The sequence below is a fragment of the Dermacentor andersoni genome, chromosome 7 (genome assembly GCF_023375885.2).
Source record: "Dermacentor andersoni chromosome 7, qqDerAnde1_hic_scaffold, whole genome shotgun sequence".
Classification (NCBI taxonomy): Eukaryota; Metazoa; Arthropoda; class Arachnida; order Ixodida; family Ixodidae; genus Dermacentor; species Dermacentor andersoni.
This window is the reverse complement of record NC_092820.1, coordinates 81,446,567-81,470,358: the sequence shown is the minus strand read 5'-3', so window position 1 is coordinate 81,470,358 and position 23,792 is coordinate 81,446,567. Positions and strand designations below refer to the sequence as shown.

Sequence of the window (23,792 nt, the reverse complement as noted above, 5' to 3'; positions counted from 1 at the left end):
AGAGCCTTGCTTTGTCAAATATATGACCATGTTCATTAAAGTGGCTGGCTACTGCTTTAGGAAAATTGTGTTTTGTGTCCGCGCGGTGACCGTTGAGTCTTGTATGCATGGGTGTTTTTCTTTGTGTATGGGTTTTGTTGTCCAGTCTCACCTATGCATTGTTTGCTACAAGCGGCGCATTCTAGACAGTAGACTACGTTGCTTGATGTGCAGGTGAAAGCCAAAGTTACCTTGTGTGCGTAATTCGACGCCATACTTTTTACTGTAGTAGTAGATTGAATATGTTTGCATGTAGAGCACCTGGGGCGTCCACAGGGACTGGTTCCCAACTTCCTCTTTGTATTTAGTTTGGCGTGCACAAGAACATCTTTAAATTTAGTGTTGCGTCTGTAATCTACTCTGGGAGGGTCGGGAAAATTCTTATTAAGTTTCTGGTTGCTGGTGAGAATTGGGTAGTATTTACTGAGGATGTTATTCACGTTTGGGAGTGCGTTTGAGAATTTAGTATTAAGAAGAGGCGTTGTTGTTCGTGTGATCCTCGGGCGGGGCTTGAGGACCTCGGCTCGATCAAGTTTGGTTGAAGCGGTGTAGGCTTTTTGAAGGTCGCTGTTTGGGTGATTCCTGTTTGATAGGGTTTCTTTAAGGTGATCGAGTCTATCTGTGTAGTCTTGGTTTTCAACGCAAATGCGACGTAGTCATGTGGCTTGGCCTTTAGAGATGCCTTGTTTGCAATGTGTGGGATTTGTGGCTCGTATATTCTAAGTACTGTTGTTTGTCGAAAGGTTTCCTATACAGCGTTGTCTTTAGCTCCCCATTGTCTCAATGTATATTGTTGTGTCCAGAAAGTTTATGCTCTCAGTTGAGGATTCTGATGTGAATTTTATTGTTGGGTGAAAAGGGTTTAGAAATGCTACATATTTATCTAGACTGTCTTGACCATGTCCCCATATTATGATTATGTCGTCTATGTATCGTAGGTATGTGTGGGGCTTGTCAGTGCAGCGCGATAGGAAATCTGTTTCTAGAATCCCCATAAATATGTTCGCGTAGGTTGGTACAAAAGGCGTACCCGTGCTTGTACCATGTATCTGTAGGTAGTTACTCTTCTCAAATTTGAAGTAGTTATGTGCTAGAATTAATTCAAGGAGAGACAAGTAGACTTCAGTAGAGTGTTGTGCATTGTGTTTAGACAGCGTTTGTTTTATCGAAGATAAACCATCAGGGATTGGAATGTTGGTGTACAGCGCCGTGACGTCTAGTGTTGCGAGAATTGTGTTGTGGGGTAGTGTGCCTTTAGTATTAATGTCTTCTATAATTCTCAGCAGGTGAGGCGTATCTTGTACAAATGACGGAAGTGCTTTTGGCAAGTCAGCAAGGTAGTGGTTAAGCAATGTGGAGATGCTCTCTGTCGGGGTGTTGTTGTTTCATACTATCGGGCGACCTGGGATAATAGCAGTGTATAGTTCAGCGGTTGGAATTTTATGAATTTTTGGAAGGAGGTAAAAACGCCCGGCAGTTTTGTTGCTTGGTTTAACTCGCAGTTCAAACGCGGCTAGGCGGCCCAGACGATACTGCACGGCACTAGCTCACTGATGCTTTTCAGCAGATTGTATACGCTCAGCTTCCAGACTCCTTAGCCTGCGTTTAAATGACTTCTCATTTCCTTACAGTTGCCTAGGTTGGAGGACGGCACATATTGGTGACGATTCAATCAAGTTCACCCAATTGTATACCGGCTACTCCCAAGGTCTTAGCCGCGCCCCTTTTAATTAGGGGCTAGGGAACGGGTGCTTCCCCCCTGCTGATAGGGTTCGCGCACACTTATTGGACCACACACGCACACGCTTGAGTTCGTGGCCAGCCTCCATTGTCCGTTCACAAACACAGTAGAAACTACGGCAGCCGGCCATACGGCGCTGTCGGCACACATACACTAGAGTTACTGTATGTGCTGTATATGCATATACAGTAACTCTAACATACACTGGCAGCAATTCGTTGACACGGCATTGCACAGACAACCTACATATTTCGGAGTATTCGCAACCCCGCCTTCTTAGTTAACTTCTCAATGCGAGCGCGGAGCAGGGGCTCCTACAAAAACTCGTGGGGTTGTCACGGTCGCGCCGACGACACAGAGGTTCCTAGAAAAGGCTGACGCGGCGTCACGGTGGCGCCGATGACAAAACTAAAACTAAACCTGCCTGTGACTTTCGGCCGCTTGCCCGAGTGGCTGGCAATACCCGCCTTGCTCGTCGGTTCCTACTACTACGACTCTTTTGGCGCCCGTTGATCGGTGCTTCTCCAAATCGAATAATGCCGCACCGTGACAGCCACGCAGACGGCATCGATTGCCCATAGCCCGATGGTCAGCGTTGGTTACAGTACCTAGCTATGTGACCTGGTGTGCCACAGCTCTAGCACACTGGCGTCACAGCGAACTTGGGAATGCTGCTGACAATGGTCAGCCGCGGCCGTGCGGGGACAGTAACAAATATTCCCTCCTTCTAAGTCATAGGCAATGGCTGGTCGTCGCGAACGAACGTAGCGTGGGCGCTGTTCAAGGCATCGGTCAAAAGAATCGTTATAGGATGGCTCGCTCAGGTTATAATGCGGGCCGTCCCTGTAGCTGCCAAAGTCCGCAGCGTTTGCCGAGTGTTGCCAAGGGGTCGAGGGGGTTGCACAAACGGCGTCTCGGAAAGCGCAGGAGCTGGAAGGTGGCGCCACACAACGTGCTTGTTCTTCGTGTCCAAGGAGCTCCTCACGGACAATCTGACGAATGGCGGATGGTAAGTCTGTTGGAGAATTCGTGTTCACACTGGCCACAGTCATTACGTTAGCTAGCCGTCCAAATTTCGGTGTAATTCGACGAGTCCCTTTAAAAGGGAATCGCGGAAGACGTGACCTTATCTTTTTCTGACATTCGAGGGTTTACGGCCTTGCACACTTTTAGAACTTACTCGATTAGTGCATGTCTCTCCGGGGACCTGAGCCCTCTGAGCTAACGTCAATTCCGCTCGTTTCTTCTTACCATCCGAAACAATTCTTGATCTCCTCTACGAAACAGGCCCAGGTAGTTATAGTGCGTCCGCATGGTTGTCACACCAAACCATCGCCGTGTCAGTCAAAAAGAAAACAACGTTTCTCAGTTGGGAGGCAGCGTTCCGGTGATTGTGCGGGCTTACCCTCTCATAATGCGTGAGCCACTCGTCGACATCTCATCCTGCCTTTGCGGAGAACGTACGTGGCACTCGGTAGTGCTGAATCGGAGCTGGTCCTGCCGAGCATCTTCGTCTCGAGGCACAACAGTGGTTGAAGGCAAAAGTCCGGCAAGGCGGCGGCTTCTACGAAGGTCTTGTACTGACGGCTCCGTGTCGGTAGTGGGAGTTGCAACTCCACCAAATGTAACGCGCGAAGCGTTTACTTAAGTATGCGTTGGTGGGAGGTGCGGGGTACCACGGCTGGAAACGGCGCTCCGCAGTAGACGTCGCATCACCGTCCGCAACAAAACTGATGGTGAGCACGCGGGATCAACGTCGCTACCGCCTAAAACGTCACCGTCGCCAGCTATGTCGTTGTCCCCTTCAGTTGTGGTTGTGCAACCCAAGGATCCTGGAACTTTCAGCGGGACCGATGGCACCGACGTTGAGGAATGGGTGTCGATGTACGAACGCGTGAGTGGAATCAGCAGATGGGACCCTATGCTTATGCTAGCTAACCTGTTGTTCCACCTGAGAGGCACGGCAAAGGTGTGGTACGAAAGCCACGAAGAGGAGCTAACCAGCTGGGACCAATGCAAAGAGAAGTTGACAGAGTTGTTTGGCAAACCAGCTGGCCGTAATATTGCCGCAAAGCAGGAACTGGCCTCCCGTGCGCAATACCTTACGGAGTCCTACGTCTCATACATCCAGGACGTGGTGGCGCTTTGTCGTAAAGCCGATCACGACATGAGAGGAGCTGAGAAGGTCGGGCACGTGCTGAATGGCATTGCTGAAGACGCCTTTAATCTGCTCATTTGCAAAAGCTGCTCTACAGTTGATGCTATCATAAAAGAGTGCCGACAATTCGAGCAGGTCAAAAGCCGACGCGTCTTGCAACCATTCGCGAGACTTCACAATACTGCCGCAACGTCGACGTGTGAAGATCAACCCGCACAGCAGCATGCTTCGCCATCAGAGGACATGGTGCGAATCGTTCTACGTGAACTGAATGCGATGGCGCCCGGAGTTTTCTGTTCGCGTAGCCCTGATGCTACCACTCTTTCGGTTCTTCTCGTACAAGCCATCGTTCGCCAGGAACTTGAAAACTTTGGTTTACATTCTGTCTGTGCTGTCGCCAACCCCAGAGCCAACGAACGCCCTTCTAGTACTTTCGCTGCACCTTGGCGCTTCTCTCCGCGTTATCGCTACCCGACTGAGCGGAGAACTGCGGACGACCAGCCAATGCCGCCGCATTGGTCATGTCGCCCGATGCGGTCGCAACTCGATCGTGGCCCTCAACACCTCGCACGCCGGCCAACCTGAGCCGTTTTGATGGAAATGCCCGCAATGTTTCGCCCACCGCACCCAACCGATTGTACCTGATCTCACCTCTGCCGACAACTCTTCTAGGAACACGTGGTACAGTCACTCACCATCGCCGCGCGGACACCAGTCTCGTTCACCGCAAACACGTCGCACATCTTCCCGTTCGCCGCAACCACGTCGCTTTTCGTCCCCTGTGGCTTTTGGCGGCACCCTTTCAGAAAACTACGAAATGCAGCCCTCGGAGGTGGTGCTGCATTACCTATTACTGCAGTAAATCCTCCGTCTGTGCCCACAAGGAGAAGCGTAATTGACGTTAAAATAGACGGTACCTGTCCAAGCACTCGTCGACACTGGAGCCCACGTTTCTGTGATGGGTGCTAGCGCTTACGTAGACGTTCAAAGAAGGTCCTCACCCAAGCAGCTGCCCGAGTGCTTCGTGTGGACGACGGCGGCGTGCTGGTTGTTCTTGGAATGTGTATTGCGCGTTTAAGTATAGCCGGCCGCCCTACTTCTGTTCACTTTGCTGTGATCGACAACTGCCCTCACGACATTATCCTTGGATTGGGCTTTTTATCCAATCATTCTGCTCTCATCGACTGCGCAACCGGCGTTCTACAGTTAGAACTGCCTCAACTCGCTGATACTCCCAGCACAGCCTGCCCCACCGCACTTGTGCTCGCTTCACGATGTGCGTCTGTCACCCGAGGCAGTCACGTCACATTTACCGCCCAGCCACAGGTTCCTGACGGTGACTATGTGCTTCGCCCTATGGTCGACGTGCTTTTGAACCGGAACATTGCGGTCCCGCATACGCTGGTCACGGTTACTAATAACGACGTCGTTCTACCGCTTCTGAACTTCAGCCTGTGCCCTCAAGTGCTTCCGGCCGGCATGTTCTTGGAAAGCGTTTCTAGTAGTTCTGAATTTGACATTGAGAGTCTGAATGCCAAGAGTGGTTTATTAGCGCCAATTGCAGTTCACAGCTCTGTTTCCTTAACGGATGACTTAGCCAAAATAATTGCACCTGACCTTACCTCTGCACACCGGTCTACTGAATCTTACAGTGACATCTTTGATTTCGGCGACAGGCCTTTAGGCCAAACATCTGTTGTTCACCACCGTATAAACACTGGAGGCACGAATCCTATTCGTCGGCGTTCATATCGTGTACCGCATGCTGTACGTCGAGTCATCCAATCAGAAGTGGATAAAATGCTCCTTAAAAGGGTCATTGAACCATCAGCCAACCCTTGGGCTTCGCCTGTTGTCCCTGTGGACAAAAAAAGAAGATGGTACCTGGCGTTTTTGCGTCGCTTATCGCCACTTAAACAAGATCACGCGAAAAGACGTCTACCCTCTATACCACGCATCGGTGACGCCTTAGACTGCTTGCACGGAGCTAAATACTTCTCGTCCATCGATCTTCGATCTGGCTAATGGCAGATTTCAGTTGAGGAAATGAACCGCGAGAAGGCGGCCTTCATCACGCCTGATGGTTTATATCAGTTCAAAGTCATGCCCTTTGGCCTATGCAATGCTCCTGCGACATTTGAACGTATGATGGACTCTTCTTCGAGGCTATAAATGGACCATCTGTCGTTACCTTGACGACGTTATTGTTTTTTTCTTCCACCTTCGGCAGCCACCTTACCCGACTCGCTGCAATTCTTGCGGGCTTCCGAAAAGCCGGCCTCCAACTGAACTCCACGAAATGTTAATTCAGGCGCCGTCAGATTACCGTCTTGGGACACCTCGTTCACGCATCCAGTGTACAACCATACCCGGAAAAAGTTCGCGCCGTTCGCAGTTTCCCTGTGCCACGTTCTGCTTCTGACGTACGCTGCATCGTCGGCCCGTGTTCGTACTTTTGCCGTTTCGTCAAAAACTTCGCCGACGTTGCTCGGCCTTGGACAGATCTTCTAAAGAAGAACACGCCATTCTCACGGGGCCCGGAGCAGGCTCACGCTTTCGCCGCTCTCGTCGAGTTTCTGACCACCCCTCCCATACTTGCCCACGTTGATCCATCTGCACCGACCGAAGTCCATACTGACGCAAGCGGCCATGGCATCGGCGCTGTTCTCGCATAACAACATAATGGCACCGAGTGCGTTATAGCTTACGCCAGCCGCCTGCTGTCACCTGCCGAGAGAAATTACTCCATCAGCGAGCGGGAGTGCTTGGCTTTAGTTTGTGCTGTCGCCAAGTTCAGGCCATATTTGTACGGCCGCACGTTTTCGGTCGTTACAGACCACCACGCACTCTACTGGCTGTCTTCACTCCGGGACCCGACAGGACGGCTTGGTCGCTGGCCTTTGCGGCTCCTGGAATTTTCATTTATTATCAATTACAAGTCTGGACGCCTCCACAAGGGCGCTGACTGCCTATCTCGTCACCCCGTGGATCCTCTTGATCCTGCTGCGCATGATCCGGTGACCTGCGTGATTGCTGTTACTGGCATGACCGACATGCGCGCTGAAGAACAACGCGACGAATCCTTACTGTACATCACCGCCGGAGTGCAACGTGGCAGCACTGACTGCACGTGCCGCATGTTCGTGGTGCACGACGGCATCCTGAATACCGCCACAATATCGATCCTGACGGCCCTGAGTTGCTCCTTGTCCTTCCTCGTCATCTGCGATCCGTCGCTCTCAAACAACTTCACGATGCCCCGACGGCGGGACACCTTGGATATTTGCGTACATACGACCGCGTACGACGGCAGTTCTTCTGTCCGGGTCTCTACCGCTCTGTGGTTCGTTACGTCGCAACTTGCGAATTGTGTCAGCGCCAGAAGAAAGCTCCCCTTCTACTTGTCGAACAACTCTATCCAATTGAAGTTCCATCTGAACCTTTCTTTCGCGTAGGCCTTGATTTGCTTGGCCCTTTTCCGACGACGACTAGAGGGAATGAGTGGATCGCCGTCGCTACTGATTACGCGACACGTACGCGATCACTACAAAGGCATTGCCAGCTACTTGCGCAACAGACGTCGCCAGTTCTCTCCTCCACGAAGTCATTCTCCACCACGGTGCACCTCGACAGTTACTTACAGACAGCGGCCGCTCGTTCTTGTCTCGAATTGTCGACGACCTCCTCCGCTCTTGTGCCACTGAGCACAAACTGCCCACCGCCTACCACCCACAAACGAACGGTCTTACGGAATGTCTCAAGCTAACACTCACAGAGATGCTGTCAACGCACGTTTCCAAGAACCACCGCGACTGGGACGCCATGCTAGCCTACGTGACATTCGCGTGTAACTCGACCCGACATGACATCGCAGGATATTCACCCTTATATCTTTTGTATGGGCGCGACCCCACTTTGCAGTTTGATACCATCCTCCCTTCTAGTGCGACGTGTTGCAACTGAGTACGCTCGTGAAGTCATCGATCGCGCTCACATGGCGCGTCAAGTCGCCCGATCTCGTTTGTAAGCCTCGCAGCATGTACAAAAAAAGCATGTACAATAAATGCGCCCTTTATAGTCGCCAAATATAAACAAAATATTTTGTTTAGTTCACCGAGGACATCGCTGAAATGAAGTCAGAACTTGTTATGACGCCTGAATATAGGAAAATCGACAGCTCGGCAATTATTTGCAACGCTTCTAACTAGACTAGGAATGTAAAAATTTTGTCAACCATTGCAAAATTACCGTAATCCCCCATCCCTTTCCACGAAATACAAACCTGTTATAATCTACAGCTATGTCAGGAAACTGGGAAGCATAACTGATCGCAGCAATATCACCCGCTCTAACACCTGAATAAGAATTTTTTAAAAGGTTGTGTTTGATGCAACCATATTTAACTTTGCACAGAGAGTTTCCATAGCGTACGACCAATTTTCCCTAAATTTGGTCTTGGTGGCTGTTAATGTTCTCCCAGGGCAGCGGGCTAAATTCTGCCCCACCCGTTAGACATGCTTATAACACTCTTGAGTGCGTGCATGCATAATTTGTTGTGAAAACCCCAATCGCCATCTACTTCAAACTTTACTTCCATATCACCCATTATCTTGTCCTTACAGTCAGCACACATAAGGAAGCTGCCTCCTTTAGTTCAGTGAGGACATCAGGCGAACCTAAAATATCCCGCATGGAAAAAATAAACATAAAAATATGAGGGTTCAGTAATTATTCGCAATGCCTCTAAATAAGCCAGAAATGTTAAAAATGCACTACACATTGCACTTAAAATGTTGTCTATTGCTTCTGAAACATCTTAAATGCAAAGTTCTTTTGGGACATTGGAAAAGCTACCTAATGGCAGCAGCATGATACTTTCGAACACTTGCTTAGAATATTTTTAAAGGCTGTATTTAATCAACACGCATTTACAATTGCACCTAAACTTGGTGTGTTGTTCCCGTTACGTTCACAAAAATTTGACCTCAGTTGTAATTATGCCAGTGCAGCCATCTAAGTTTTACACTGCTCATAAAACAGAATAATAATGCTACGGGCCACTTGCATGCATGCTATACTGGAAAATGTGCATTTAACTCACCCATTTGGAACATTGCCTACACATTGGCCATACAATTTTCCCCATTTCCCTATTTTCCCCAGACATAAACCAATGCCGTGTTTAGCTCACTGAAGACAACGGAGAAATAAACTATGAATCTTGTATGATGCATGAAAACACTTGGAAAAACGTGGATTTGGTAATCAACTGCAACACTTGCATTTAAACCAGGAAAGTGAGTTCCCCAATGCACTGTGTTTAAAATTTTCGCTATATTCACGAAATTTCAACCAGTCTTTCGTGCTGTTGTTTTAGGAGTCTGGGAAACATTTCGATTAACAGCAATGTGACACTCTGGAACGCTTTAATTAGCAACATTCTACAAGGGTTGCAATGAGGCTACACAGAATAAACGTATATTACTCATCACTCAGAACACTGCTTCGTACTTGGAATAAATATAAACAGCGTGCCTGGCATATTTTATCGAGCTTACGGGGGGAAAACAACTAAATGGCATCTATATAACGCAGAAATATTGGGAGAAAGCAACTATTCAGTAACTGTTTTCACAGCACATAAGCAGTCTACACAGCGTAAATTTTTGGTACATGTCACCAAAAAGTGGCCCTCATTTTTAAAAATACGAAATATCTGTTGTTTTTGCTCCAGCCGGCAAACAAGTAATAGCGTAGCTCTTATTTAGAGACAGAGTGAAAGTGAAGTCGCCGAAGTCAGAAGTGGCACATGCCTTTACAAAAAGATTTAGAAAAACTTAAGGCTAATATTGGTATTGAAATGGCTTGCACGTTTGACCAAGGTCATTTTCACGAACATATCTTCAATATGTCGTGATTACATAATGCAATTCCAAAGTTATACCTGTAAGAGGTTTCATTAGATTCTCGATTGTGATAAGATACTGGGACTGCAACACTATGTAGGCTATGTGAGCCCAGAGATTAAATAGTTTTCATAAAAACGTGTTAAAGACGAAGACGAAAGGAACACATAAGACAGGACTGGCACCAATCCTGTCGTACGTGTTCCTTTCGTCTTTGTACGTGTTTAGTGTGTTTTTATGAACTGTCAAGATGCATCAACTCGCCTAAACCAAGCTATTGAGATTAAATAGTTCCAGCATTTGATAATCTGCTGATTACATGCCATATGGCACACCAGTCGTCGGGTGAGGCTGGCTATAATACTTTATCTGGACCTCTTTATCGCCCACAGGTTAATGGTAGCAAGCCGATTGTGTATTCAAATACGGACATAGTGATCCCAATAAACTGGACATGATGCAAGTTGCCCAAGCTGACAGTTTCTTAGGATGGGAACTGCCCAGCGCCAGGCGTTCTCCAGAACGTAAGCGTATGTAGCGAATACCACGCGCTGTCCGCTACACAGTGCCCCGAGAAGACACAAATAACAATCCTTGCTGTCCAAGCGGGGTATGCACGGTAGAGAAAAGGATTACTTATATGGTCACTAAATTAGGAAAGAATATTTAGCTTCAATTGTAGGTTCGTTGGACTTTCCGGCGTGCAGCCGAAAGTGCCCGCTTTCAAAGGTGGGGGAGCAAATTACATACTTCGCCGCACCCCTCCCCCCACTTTTGAGTGGGGGGGGGGGGGGGGGGCAAGTGCCCTCCTTGCCCCCTGGTAGATACGCCTATGCTTGGCATACTACGTTTACAATGAGCAGCTGCCTGCAGACGTCCAAGCAGCCTTCGGTGGTTTTGCCCCGTACACAGGACATGGAAAAAGGGTTTGCAACATCCTGCACTTTGAGGTGTTGAGGCAAGCATGACTTACCAGGAGTCCCTTCATGTTCAGGTCGATCGGGGTTGTGGAAGCCATCAAGCCAAAATGTAGAAACAGTGCAAGTTGACTGCTCTCATCGACAACTCAGCGGACTGCAAAGGCGGCAGGAATTGGTTCTCCTATGGTTTCGTAACCAGCCGGTCTATAATCATCCTTTGGGACAGGTCCACACTGAAGGTGTCTCCCTACCGGACTTTGTCAAACAGATCCTTGTTCCTGGCCCCCAAAGTTCGCCGTTGAAAGACATGACTCACCAGCGGAACTGCTAACAACAGTGCGCGAGGCGTCTATGCTGGCTGCGGCGTGTGAAACTGAATGCGGTGTGCCTGAAGATGTGGACGTGCTTTGTCAGTATTCCCATTGTGAAAGAAGAATTCCCGTTGGAAGGGTTGTGTCTTACCTCACAAGTAACATCCTTTCTCGTTTGGCCTGAGACAAGGAAGGTGGGTTTCTTGTTTCATGTTATGTGTTCTATTAGTAAAGCTCAAGTTTCTGTGGATGGTGTGGTCAGATGCTAACCTGAAGAATGCAAAGTCCAAAGCACAGCGCTTGTCGTTGTTGCTTCTTTTTGTGTTCCGCGTCTATTTTTGCGCTGGTTATATCATTATGGAATACCATTTCGCCCAGTCTCACACCTTGCTTCTATCTACAGAACTGCTCTGAACTGAAGCTCCTTTGAAATGAGCTTCATTTCTCTCATTTCAACATGGTATCGTCATGCATGTGGCGATGGCATGAGTCAAAGTACACTAAACCTATATGAATAAATTCAGTCTTAATTGTACAGCTTGCAGACCTGCAGTTTAATAACACCTCTGCATAAAATATTATCGTGAAATGTACTTCACGTCCTTCCCAAGAGGGACAGCATGTCATATTCTTCAAACCCGTTTTCTACAACACATATTGTGTACAGTGCCCTGATAGACTCGCAAACAGCGTCACAGTTACATGTTATGCGGAATATTGATAGCTGCCTTACACATCCTGAAATGCACCAAACCAACTCGTTACCCAAACTGTGCATAGTATGGACACTGGAACACTCGTGTCCAGCAAGCAACGATGCAGTCCATGCAGCAGACTGAGAACATACGCACCAGCCAGCTTCACTAGGTGACAGAATAACAGTCCCTTCAGATGGACCTGTACCACATAGATACAAGGACATACCGACACACCGAAGGCTCGGGGAGAAAAATCTATACCCCACCACACCTGACACTCTCGAAAGAGGATGCGATAACTTGCAGACAACTACAAACCAATGCTTTCCCACACGAGATGAAACAGCATCTCATTTACCCCACACTTTAGATACGACTGCAAATTCTGCTGCACGCAAAACGCTCTGCACCATATGGTATGAAAATGCAACCGAAACACTGACATTCCCTCTAGCCCCCAGTCTACACCGGGACAGTGGAACGCCCGGCTCACCAGCCTCAACCCTGATGACAAATGTCAGCTGAAGAGAGTAAGGCAGATGGCCAGATCACATGGCTTCCTGAACTGAGGAGGCTACCAGCAAGGAATGTCACCAAACAACTCTGTCTGCTCTTAATAAAGTTCAATCATCACCATCATCTGAACACACTCTTAAAGTAAGGAGCAAGCCATATTTCATGACCTCTTTGTGCTACACGGAAATTAAATCTCACATGCACTAGTTATGTAGTTTTCAGAAGTTCCTAAACACAATGGCGTCCAGAAATAGGACTACATTACACAGCAGCACCAATTACTATTGGTTACTACATTAAGTATATCTAGGACAAGAATGTATTGCGCTATATTATTAACAGACCAAGTGCACAATAACAAGGATTTATTTTGACAAGGCCGGGAGTCGCTCATCTATGTCCACACAGACATGGTAACTTCTGAGTTTTACTGCACTCATTGGAATGCAAAATGATTTTATTCTTCCTGTGCAGAAAAAGGCACCTTTCAGGAAATTTACAAAGAATTGACACAGGCAGTCTACACAGATGTAATATATATGTACACAGTAGGACACATCAAGCATGCATGGACATTACCACCTATTTTTGAAAATGGACTGAAAACGCTGTGAAGTTAACAAGAGCCTCGAGAGTTCCGTCATAGCAGACAATATCGCCTGGACAGTATTTGTCACAAATGACCAGTTGACGCCGCTTGGAGAAGAGGCTGCACTTTGCTGCAGTGTCCATCCTCATGAAGAATCGCCTGATGCAACCCATCTGCTCCAGAATCCGTAACATGTCCAGTGTCAGCACACATGGCTCTATTTGACGGGAGAAGTTGGCCCTGAACTGGTCTTCAGTCACACCAGGATTGTCCAAGATGTACGACAGCACTGCGGACAGGAGCTGGAAGAACACGGGGCGATTCAGCGTTCCATCAGGCTTTCTCCACAGCCTCGGAATGTACATAATCTTCTCAAAATTCTCCACATTAATGTTCTTTGTCATTGCCTCGTAATAAGTTCGCTTCAGGCAGCTGCTATTGCTGTCTCGTGTCCGTCGACTGTTTGCGTTTTTCCATCCAATTTCACTTCTCTCATCCTTACTGACACTAGAAGCACTGCTGCTCTCTTTGCCCGCACTTTTCGAAGTACATGATGATGATGGTTCATGCCCTGTGCTACCTGGTGCGCCTTCTACAGTGGTTCCTCCAGCATCAGTGCTACCTTCAGCAGCGTTCTCCGATCTGCCACTGGTGTCAGATGTCGGCTTGAGCTCGTCTGTTACTGCTACCTTCTTTACTTTGGCTCTCAGGACATGCTCCTGCTCCCCTAGAGTGCACGTGTAGGCACGCATCTCTTTAGGGATCTTGAAAGTACGGATCACCCAAGGTTTGCAGTGCTGAAGTGCAACGTATCGAATGCATGTCACTCCAATACGCAGTATCATTTTCTTTTCGACCAAGAAATCAAGGTGAGAGTTCAGGGTCATACTGTCCATGGCTGAATTAAGGGCTTCGCAGAGCTGGGCATAGGTGACTCCAAGTTGTTCTTTCTTCAGAATGAAGTAGTAGATTTCAGTTCCAAGCTGGGCATCTTCGGGGGCTTTCCCCTCCTGTTTGTAAGCATCAGCAATTCCTTCTCCTGTCCAGCAGTGGCTTACTGCACTCAAGCTGTAGCAGGCCCGTTGCTCTTGGACAATCTTGTCATACAAAGGGTTACGAACTTTCAGAGCGTAAGACTTGTCTGTGGGGTCCTCGAGAGTCCAGCCTGGGATGAGATCCTCGTCAGTGAGCGAGAAGTTGAGCTTGCATGATTTGATGACTATGTAGTCCTGAGGACGCAAGTAATTGTATTGGAGTGCTTTAGTCATGTCCTGCCTGAGCATGTAAAGGAATGAACGAGACGTCTTGGCATTGCAGCCAGATGTCACAAAGTTGAGGCTCTTTGCCTTGTCACTGAGTGTGGTGTTGCTCCCGAGAGGCTCTTCAGCCAAGGAGGCAGTTGGTTCTGGCTTTCGCAGGTGCGTTTTCCCAGCAGTCATGCTGTAGTCGTATTCAACTATTGCTTGAGGTACTTCCATCGTGTAACTGAGCTTGTTCATGAGCTGCAGTGTGAACAGCAATGGTGCGTATGCTGGCTCAATACCATCATGGAAGCTACATGGCTCTCCACTCCTACGCTTGGTCAAAAGTTCAAGCAGAAATTTTCCCATCAATGTTATGTGCTGTGGTGAGTAGCGTCGTGTCATATCGAACTGGAACTTGTTGGACAGTGTGAATGGCAGCATGGAGAGGTTGAGAGAGATGAAAAGTTTCTTAGCATTGGGGTGCTTTCTGCAGATGACACCGTTGTGCCTCAGTCGAGCAGTCACAGAGCGAACAAGATTGTCTGGATACTGCTCGTAGATTTTGTACAGCATCAAGGACCAGTTACTCTTGCCATCGTCAGCTGCAAGCGAGGACAGGATCACTATTGCCACTGAGCTGAAGTGTATGTCAACAAGGTTGTGAGGCTCTGTGTAAGACCAGCTGTCCATTTCAACTTGGCCACTCACAATTATTTCATAACGGTCCTTCAGCTCATCAAAACTATTAGGGAGGGTGACCTCCCGGTGCCTCTCCTCTGAGCTCTTGCTGAATTTTTTCATGAGATGATCAAGGACAGTTCTGAACATAGACAACCATTGTTTTTCATCTGATTTCACTGGCTTTGGCCCATGAAACATTTCCACGAGTTTCTGGTCTTGCTGTGCTTCGCAAAGGAAGACTGAGGCATTGGCCTTGGTTGCGGGGTTGAGCAACATAAATCGCAGTCGCCTCTGACATGCTCGAGATGTCTTGTCCTTGCTCAACTCAGGAAAGCGCTCATTCAGGATGTCCCTGATCACAGTGAATGGCACCACCATCTTATCCAAATGTCGGTCCAGAAACCAAGAACAAACTTTGCACATGAGCAGAACAATGTCCTCCTGTGACGACCATGATACTCGCATGGTCTTCATTTCCTTTAGAGCAGCTTGGTCTTTGTCATCATAGTAGGGCCTGCGAACATTGTGACGCTTCCTAGGCTGTACGACCCTGACAGTAATATCAGACTTCTTTCGTTGCGGAGCTTTTCTCCTGGGCTGGTGTTCGTCAGCTTTCTTTGCTCCTTTCACAACAGGCACAGCTAATGGCTTGCCATCTGGTTGCTTTGGGTAGTAGACTGACATTCGAGAAATTGCATCTTGAACCCTTTTCTGGCTTTGTTTTTGTGGAGGACTTGATCCAGTGTTTTTGGAAGCTCTGTCCAAATAGCTAAGAAGTCTCTGCAGAGGCTTAGCACCTTTTGGATTTGCCTTTCTGCTTTCAGCAGCGGATGTGCTTAGCTTTGCGGGCATCGGGCTTGCACAAGCCCAGTTTCTCTTAAGGTGTGCAAAGAGGGCAGAGTCAAAGCCCGCGGCCCCAAGCTGATCGCCGGGCACTATGCCATTGTCTTGCTCTTCTCCAAACTCTCTGTTTCTGCAGGCTTCAATCATGGCTGGCTTCTTGTACAAATTCTGAAGCTCTATGGTTTGACCTTGTATCGACTGCGGCATTCCAAGGGGAGTACAAATGCAAGTGTTTTCAACTTCCAACCAGAAGTGGTCGACGTCCTGCTGAGTCTCAAGAAAGAAGTGCTTTACAGGGTACTCAATGTCAGTTGATACCTGGTGGTAGCCTGGATGAGAAATTTTAGTGTCTTTGATGCATAAGTTTCTGTGCAGGAAAAGGTAGACCTGGTCCTTCTCCTTGAGGCGCTGAGGCCCGAAGGTGACCATCCCTACAAATGCCAGCCTCTTCACTGTCTCATGGATTGAGTAGATGTACCTCCTGGCAAAAAGCAGCGCATTCCTCAGCTTCACAGGCAGACTTCGAATGAGGTAGTGACATTTAATCTTATCATGAAGGTACTCTTCGAGCCCTTCAATCTTGTGCTTGATCGAGCTCGCAATCTTGACAAACAGAGAGAGTGGCAGTGAGAGTAGGATGTCTGCAAACAATACCCATCCATTGGGCGTGCTCGGACTGTTGGACAGAGGTGGAACAAACATCTTCCAGCTAATATCCTTCTGGTACTGTGCTGGGGTTGAAGGGTCATCTGATAGCCGCTCTTGCACAACACCATCGTAGCTGTACAACAAATAATGCATGAAGGCATAACAGAGATGCATTCTGCGAAACTTTGGCTGCGCTCCGTAGTAGCGCCCCATGGCAGGGTTGTAAGTCATCTTGGAGCAGGTACTGGGTTCGGGTGCAGGGCTACACTCTGGCTTCTTGGGCTCCTTTGGTGTGGCTTGGAAATACTTGAACTTGGCCTGCTCTATGGCTGCCTTGACGATTTCATCATCTTTGGTGACAGATGGCATACAAACCAGCTTGAGGTCCCTCACATTTTGCCCCAGTCTCAGGACAGTATGAATAGTCTTGAGGTATCCACCGTTGCAGAGTTTGGAGAGCAGCCGCCTGAGGGACACCCGGTCCAGTTTCGTTGTTGAGCCTTCCTCCTCCTCAGCCTTTTGCAGGGCCTTCTGCAGTTTGGATAAGTCTGTGACCACTGTCTCAGCCTTTATATACTCGAGGATCCTATTTGCCCGCATGAGCATCCTGTAGGAAGGGAGCAGCTTCTGCAGGGGCTTTCGATCCGTCACCTCTGAGAGTGTAGGGAAACTTATTGTCGCCTGTGGTTTCACTTTCCGAAAGAAGCAGGCACTGTTGGTCTCTACAGTGATTGTTGGTTGCTCAACCTCGAGAGTGCCTGCACTGCTGTCATGCAAGCTATCACTGGACGTTGAGCATGAAGGAAGAGTGTCTATGCCCTTTTCTGCTTCTTTTGGCACCTCTTTTGTTGTACACGTGCCTACAGGTGGCTGTTTAGCGACGGCGGCTGTTCCTGCCTTCTTTGCAGCTGATTCAGTTTTTTCCACTTCTTCTTCAGCTTTTGTTACTTCTTGCACTTCTGCAGCCTCCAACGATTTTGACAATGAGGAAGTATCTGTCTTTCGCTTTTTAGCAGGCGGTGGCTCTACCCTTGGCTGCTCCAGCATCCGTTTCTTTTCAGCCAGAATCTTTTTGTGCATCTCAGACTTTGTAGCAAACTCTGGACAAAAGTACCTGATCACACGCTGCTTGCCCACGTCTTCCCTGTATGGTACCACAAGCTGTCTCTTCATCAACCCCTTCTGAAGATTACGAACCTCCAGGCGGGTTGCCATTAAGGCGGCAGACAGTTCACGCGAAGTCATTCCTGCTGTGCCAGTTTTGTAGACCTCCTTGTAAGCTTGGCTCAGCCTCGGCCTGTCATACGTGTACTTCTGCGGGTGAAAGAACAGGCCTGTGCTCTTGTCGGCATTGTACCCTTCGACGTCCTCCTCCTCTTCCTCCTCCTCGTAAGGCCTGACAAGCTCACAGATGCGAACGTTGCGCGGCTTGTTGTTTTTCGTGTACCATTCCTCGCGGGGCGAGTTTGGATAGAATTCGCTGTACGGCACAGCATGCCGGGCCACGTACTTGGACGCTGGGCCATACATGAGTTTCTTGGCCGCTGCGGGGGTCAGTCCAAGCTCGTTAAAGAGTTTAGAAGTCTCTTCGCGCTTGTTCGGTTTGCTGTCTAACAGGGCGCAGAGCTCCCGGGCCATAATCTGCCTCTTAGTTTTCACCTCCACGAAGAACCGCGGCAGATGGAGCAAGAAACCTACTTTGCTACCACCGCTCTCCGTCTTCAGGCAGAAGTCCTGCTTCGTGATTAGGTTTCGCTGCACCAACTGCTTGCGCATGATGAACATGGACGCGTGTGTAATGTTCATCACGCGCAGGTCCAGTTGCCCCTGCGTCGTTTGGCCCAAGTAACGCGAGCGACCAATCCGCTCCAGCATGCAGTACTTCATTTCGCTCAGGTCCAAGTCTGCGATCGTGTTGTTGGGCCCGATCAGCGCCCGCTCGCGAGTCATTTGGTCGGCCACTATCACCAAACGGTTGCCCCACTTAGCAACGACGTCGTCCAGCATGAGTGAGCGCTGCCGGACTTCGTCGCTAATATCTTTGCGAGTGTCAAAGGTGCAGCACGAACCGAGCTGTCCGTTCTTGTTGACCAACTTGTAGGGGTAAGGATCCGGTGGAAGCACATTGGGTTCGACCACGTACCCCGTGTTGGGATCCACGTGCTTGTACCGGTCGTAAATGACGAGGTCCATGCGGGGCTCTTTGAGTGCGTAGAAGCTGAGGCGAGTCTCCGGGACCAGCGCGCTCCATATGAAGGCTTTGGACTTGCTGTCCAGAGAGAGAGGAAAATTTGGGCGCAGCTGCAGGCGGACCCACAGAGCCTGTAGCGTGATGCCATCGAGTCCTTCCAACGCTATCTCGTCGACGCAGCACGAATAAAAATCGGTTTGTGATGTCATGCTTTTCTGCGGTAGACCCGCCAAATGCAAGTGCTTATCACACCTGCAAGTGGCCCCTGTCACCGATTACGGCTCTAAATAAAAGTAGCCACTGAAGTACAAGCATGCGCGTCGCCATGTTAAAGAGCGCAACTTTGATTCCAACTTCGGATTCTAGTGGATTCTTTGAAGGAAAAGTTGTAACGACTAGCAAACCACAAACTCAATGAACTCTTAACCACAATTAAGATAAACACGTCAATAGAAACAAATTTTTTGATCAATAAAAACTTGAATTCTTAATTTTTATCAGAGCTTAGGCAAGCGGTTTGACCATAGAGTTTCTCACTACATTACCTAGAGGGAAATCTGGCGCTGCTGCGCTGTGGTATGCATGGGAATGCCGGTATATTGTGGATTCGGATTGGCATCGTTCTCGTAGAGACAGGACACCTTGAAGACGCGCTTGGCAAGTGCCGTTCCGTCTGTCACAATGATTCATTTTCTACTAAAACAGCACGTGAAAAGCTGTTTTAGCTTTATTATTACGCGAAAACATGTTTTGTTTAACTATGAGAACTTGTTATTGTGTCTACGACTACATGTTACGTAAAAAGTATCAGCGGGCCGCTAAAGTTGGAGAACAGACGACAAGGTTCGCGCTCGCTTTGAAACAGTTGGTCGTCTGTTCTTGCTTTTCTTCGCTTGGTCATTCATCGTGGGTGAGTAAAGATGTAATATGCGTGAATGGAAACATTTTATGAAGATTTTACTTTGAGAACGCATTATTTGCGTAGCCATATCCACGTTTTAGACGAAGCCTCTTACAACACCAGCCAACACGAGCCTCGCAGACACATATACCGTCATTCCCATGACGGCACGGTGCCCCCTTAAGAAACTCCCATAGACGGTGGCGCCAGATTACCCTCTAGGTGTTATAGTGAGAAACTCTATGGGTTTGACCACGGTTTGACCTCGACCGTGGCGATTAGAGCCGCTCACGATTTTTCTGGCTTGGATTGGCCTCGGTATCGGTAGGTATCAGCTCATTGGCTTCTTCCCGTTCCACCACAATGTCCGCCACCGCGTTTCCTTAGCGGGGGCTTAGCGTTGTCTGCGGTAATGCCAGTGGAGTAAGTTTGGAAAGGATTGCTTGTAGGGACTCTGAGGATCAGAACTCCCACCGTAGCGAGGTAAGAACTGTGAACCGATGTAAGCGTTGTAGCTAATGCGCTTTTTTCGTGCTCCTCTAAAACCGCGCGTGCACCCTCTCGCAAGCGGTTGCATTTGTAAGCAACTCGTGTGCACTTTTTCGACCATGTTTTCTCGCGAAAACAAATTGAACAGCTTTGGAAATAGCATCTCGAACACTTTAGATATATGAGCTAATAGTGCTGAGATTCGTTCGTTCTCTGCAAATTTCGTGACGCTTCAGAAGACGTCGCGTCAGCCCGGGAGCTGTCAGTTGTTTACGTGCAATCGGAGTTCAAGAACCGATAACCATGTGGGAATTATGCTTCGCTTCATATGTAGGCTCGAGCCGTTTTGCGTGCTTCATCCTGCTATGTTGACAATGGCGCAACCTCTGAACTCTTTGTGTATCTTGGTTCTTGGTGTACCTTACCTCGCTTATTCGTGCCGTGTTGGGATCCGGTGGTTGTGCTTACCTGCGTCACCTGCGCTTAACACTACGAGGCAGTGACAACTTCTTTCGCGTTACGCAGTCCTAAAGCTTCGGTGCCGAAGGCTACTAAGGAAACTACGTAATGTCACGCGTGTGATAGCTTCGCAGAGGTTTCGAACGTCTCCAAATAAGCCAGCCCCCCCCCCTCCCCTCCCCTGCATAAGTGCCTTGTTGGGGAGCATCTGGTCCTGTGTTCGTCCTCTTCCCTGCTTTGTGTTCGTTTTTTAAAATCCAAAAGTGAGGGCGCATAGATAGATACCAAGAGTATGGAGACCAAGCGAAGTAGTTCCAGAAGCGAATCCATTAGTATTTTCAAAACTTAAGCATGGCTTTTCTGCATTAATGTAAAAGGATGGTCACATTTTCCTTTCACGATGTTAGCAAGTTTTTCATTACATTTCACATTACGGGACACGTTTTTGTGAAGCATTATGAAGAAATACGCAGTTTGTTCACATACTTGAGACTCTTGTGTGCATATGCGTTCAGCTACTATCAAAATGAAGTTTAAAGAGGGCATTCGTGTGGGCCAGCTTGCACGTGACTGTGGGATCGAGACTGAAGCTAGAATAAACATAATCAGCGGCACTAGTAAAACAAAACTCGCTAGTTGTAGGGGTCACAGCTGATCGTAACACCATTATATAAAATAATGTTGCATTTCAGCATATTTAGGTTTAATCTGAAAAGAGCACACTATTCCAGCCTGCACAAATAACACCAAGCAACACCCACTGCGGAATTCCATGTACGAGTGAAATTTTAGTGCCGATGATTGCGGTTTAGCCGGAGAAGTCTCGTTCTCTGAACAATTGTTACATTGTATTATACATTTTGTCTTGATAAACATCATTCATTCACCCAGAATGTAGCATGCTGTACTACATAATCTGTCATGCATTATTTGTCTGCTGTTGCCACTGATGGGGGAGGGAGCTAAAGCATCGTTGCATAAATTTTATGTTTGAATGCACAAAATTGACGATGTGATGTGTTATAAATATATTTGAATTTCTGAATAATCACTATTTGATTTGAGGACTGAATTGTATGGAATAATTTTTATTTCTTAGTCAAAAGTTTTGAATATTTCTGACCTCTATCCCAAAAGATAATTTGATTCGCTTCTGGTTTCCTTGGTTCCATTTTGTCTTAGCTTTCCACTGCAGCCATTGTGTTTGGCTAAGTTATTACTCCTGTGATCCAGCTTTACTTCTATTTTTTGCTCAGTGCCCATTGATTCATTATTTGTTCATTTCATCAGCATTTTAACTTTTCTAACTTGGCCCTAATCAGAAGTTCCAAATGCTCTTGTGTATGTCACACATTTAGTTTAACTTCAGTATTAGATAACTATAATGAGCACATTCAACATATTGCACATTCAACTTCATCGAGTTGGTAGAAAGCAGTTTTACGATCATTTTATCCTTACGTTATTAGCATTTTCATCCTATTTCTGCATTACCAAGACCCAACTAGAAACAGCAGTCCTGGTTGCGCCGTATTGCGGTGCTGTGTTAATACAGAATAGATTATAAATGTTCCTGTGCGGCTTGAACTTTTGTATTTAGGAAAGGGTAAAATAAAAACAAGAAAACGGGTTGGGAAAATTATGTTGTATTTTGAGCCATTTTACGCCATATAAGTAGAGCACAGCCATGGACCGGTGTACCGATGAATGATTTGTAAAAATGCCGTTGCGCATGCATGAACACGGCTGTCACGAGGGCTCTCTGTATGGTTAGCTACAAAAGCATACAAACAACCCATGCAGGCCTAGCATACCTTGAGGCGCTTTTTTGTGATGGTTGTGATCATGTTCTTTTCATGGAAATACTGGCTGGTTTTGTTGCATCTAGACGTACAAGTTGCTTCTCTGGCGAACGGAGCACGAGTTCATTTTGGTTTTCATCTGAGAGGAAGTATCCGGTGAGGAAAGAAGCATGTTGCCTGAGATGCCATGACGCCGTACAATTTTTCGCTACCTCGGTACTCCAGTTCTCCAGGAGGTGTGAAAGACATTGCACACACCAGATGGTGCATGTATGGAGTAGTCTTTCATAGGTCCTATCCTCATAAAGCTATGCAACGCAACTTGCCTTTGACAAAAATGACATGGCAGAGATATTTCCATCTGGTATGAAGGGATCATTATTGACCTGCTATGTCATTTGCAGCATGAATGCCCCTTCCAGAGATGTCATGTTAGCCTTGTCGTCCATCAACTGACTCCTTCCTATGCCTGAAAACTATTCTAGCCTCATTGCTACTGATGGCACGAGTTGATTTGCAGGCCTTCATCTCATATTGTCTAAAGCTTTTTTGAGGTGTTGTTGAAAAATATTAAAAGATTTGTTGAAATATATTTTTTGTGTCATTGCTGACATGCCGTTAACGGAACTGTTTATAGAGCACTGGACCACCGTACATGCCTGCCACCTGTTGTTTTCTTTAGCACATAATTTAGGTTTAACTAGCTACAGTTGAGATTATAGGGGGTTCTTGTGGCACCTGCACCGTTAAGTGTAACAGTTGTTACAGGTATACTCTCAGGGTACCTTTCTTACACTGTGTGAAATTTACTACTTGTGGTATTTTTTTTACCTTTCCAGGTAAAACATGGGAGTCCCAGCCTTCTTCAGATGGCTGAGCAGAAAGTATCCATCCATAGTTGCCCACTGCGTTGAAGAAAAGGTAAGTTGGGCTCCAAGAAGTAGAAAAGGAGGAGGGGGGGGGTAGCAAATGCAAAGCTTGTCAGTTTTTTGCCAGCTTCAGTGAGTATGACAAGAACGCCTTTTCTTTTTTTATAGAACACCGCACATACAGTTGTCATTTGTGAAACAAAGTAAGCAAAGCACATTATCAGCCAGAACACTTAATAGTACACTCACTGGTTGATCAGGAGCAGGATTTTGTTGCTCTGCAGTGGCAAATCCGGTTTCCACTGGTTGATAAGGAGCAGGAATTATTGCTCTGCAGGGGCGAACCTAGCTTCCACTGATTGATCTTGAGCAAGGTCACACGGTTCGGATCAACTTACTCTGCGCCGGATTGTTCTTACTTCCTGCGCCACTGAAGCATGGATTCGGTGGAAAATAGGTTACGTCACTTCTGTCTTTATGTGAAATCGGTACGCAACATTGCGCCTGCTATAGAGCAGTGATCTTGATTGTCATGTAAAGTTAAGCACCATTTCCAGAGCCGCTTTGTGTGACATGTGTATAATAACTTTTGGTATGATGCCCCGCAAAGAATTTTCACTGTCAGCTGGCAGACTTGGATTGATGAAATTGGAGTGCTCGCTTCTGGATTTTGGTGGCTGCTCCAGATCGACCAGTGGACAGCTCCAAGACAAATATGGAAACCTGTTTTTTTAGCAGTTGATCTATATAGCTGTGCACTGTATCAATGGAAAACTATGCAAATGTC

General features: G+C 47.5%; 2 protein-coding genes across 2 annotated transcripts in view; one reads left to right on the top strand and one right to left on the bottom strand.

The window, feature by feature from the left end:
* Positions 1 to 11,605: 11,605 nt before the first annotated feature.
* Positions 11,606 to 18,815, bottom strand: LOC126534226 (general transcription factor 3C polypeptide 1). Its single transcript, XM_050181488.2, has one exon. It carries the CDS (start codon positions 18,692 to 18,694, stop codon positions 12,872 to 12,874), a length of 5,823 nt encoding a protein of 1,940 aa, XP_050037445.1. The 5' UTR covers positions 18,695 to 18,815; the 3' UTR covers positions 11,606 to 12,871.
* Positions 18,816 to 19,730: 915 nt separating this feature from the next.
* The window catches only part of Rat1 (5'-3' exoribonuclease 2 Rat1), a 120,542-nt gene continuing 116,480 nt past the window's right edge, over positions 19,731 to 23,792 (top strand). The window contains exons 1-2 of the mRNA XM_055072755.1: positions 19,731 to 19,869; positions 22,976 to 23,057. Of these exons, the coding sequence (XP_054928730.1) occupies positions 22,983 to 23,057 (75 nt within the window). The 5' untranslated portion in view covers positions 19,731 to 19,869; positions 22,976 to 22,982. The remainder of the gene's footprint in view (positions 19,870 to 22,975; positions 23,058 to 23,792) is intronic.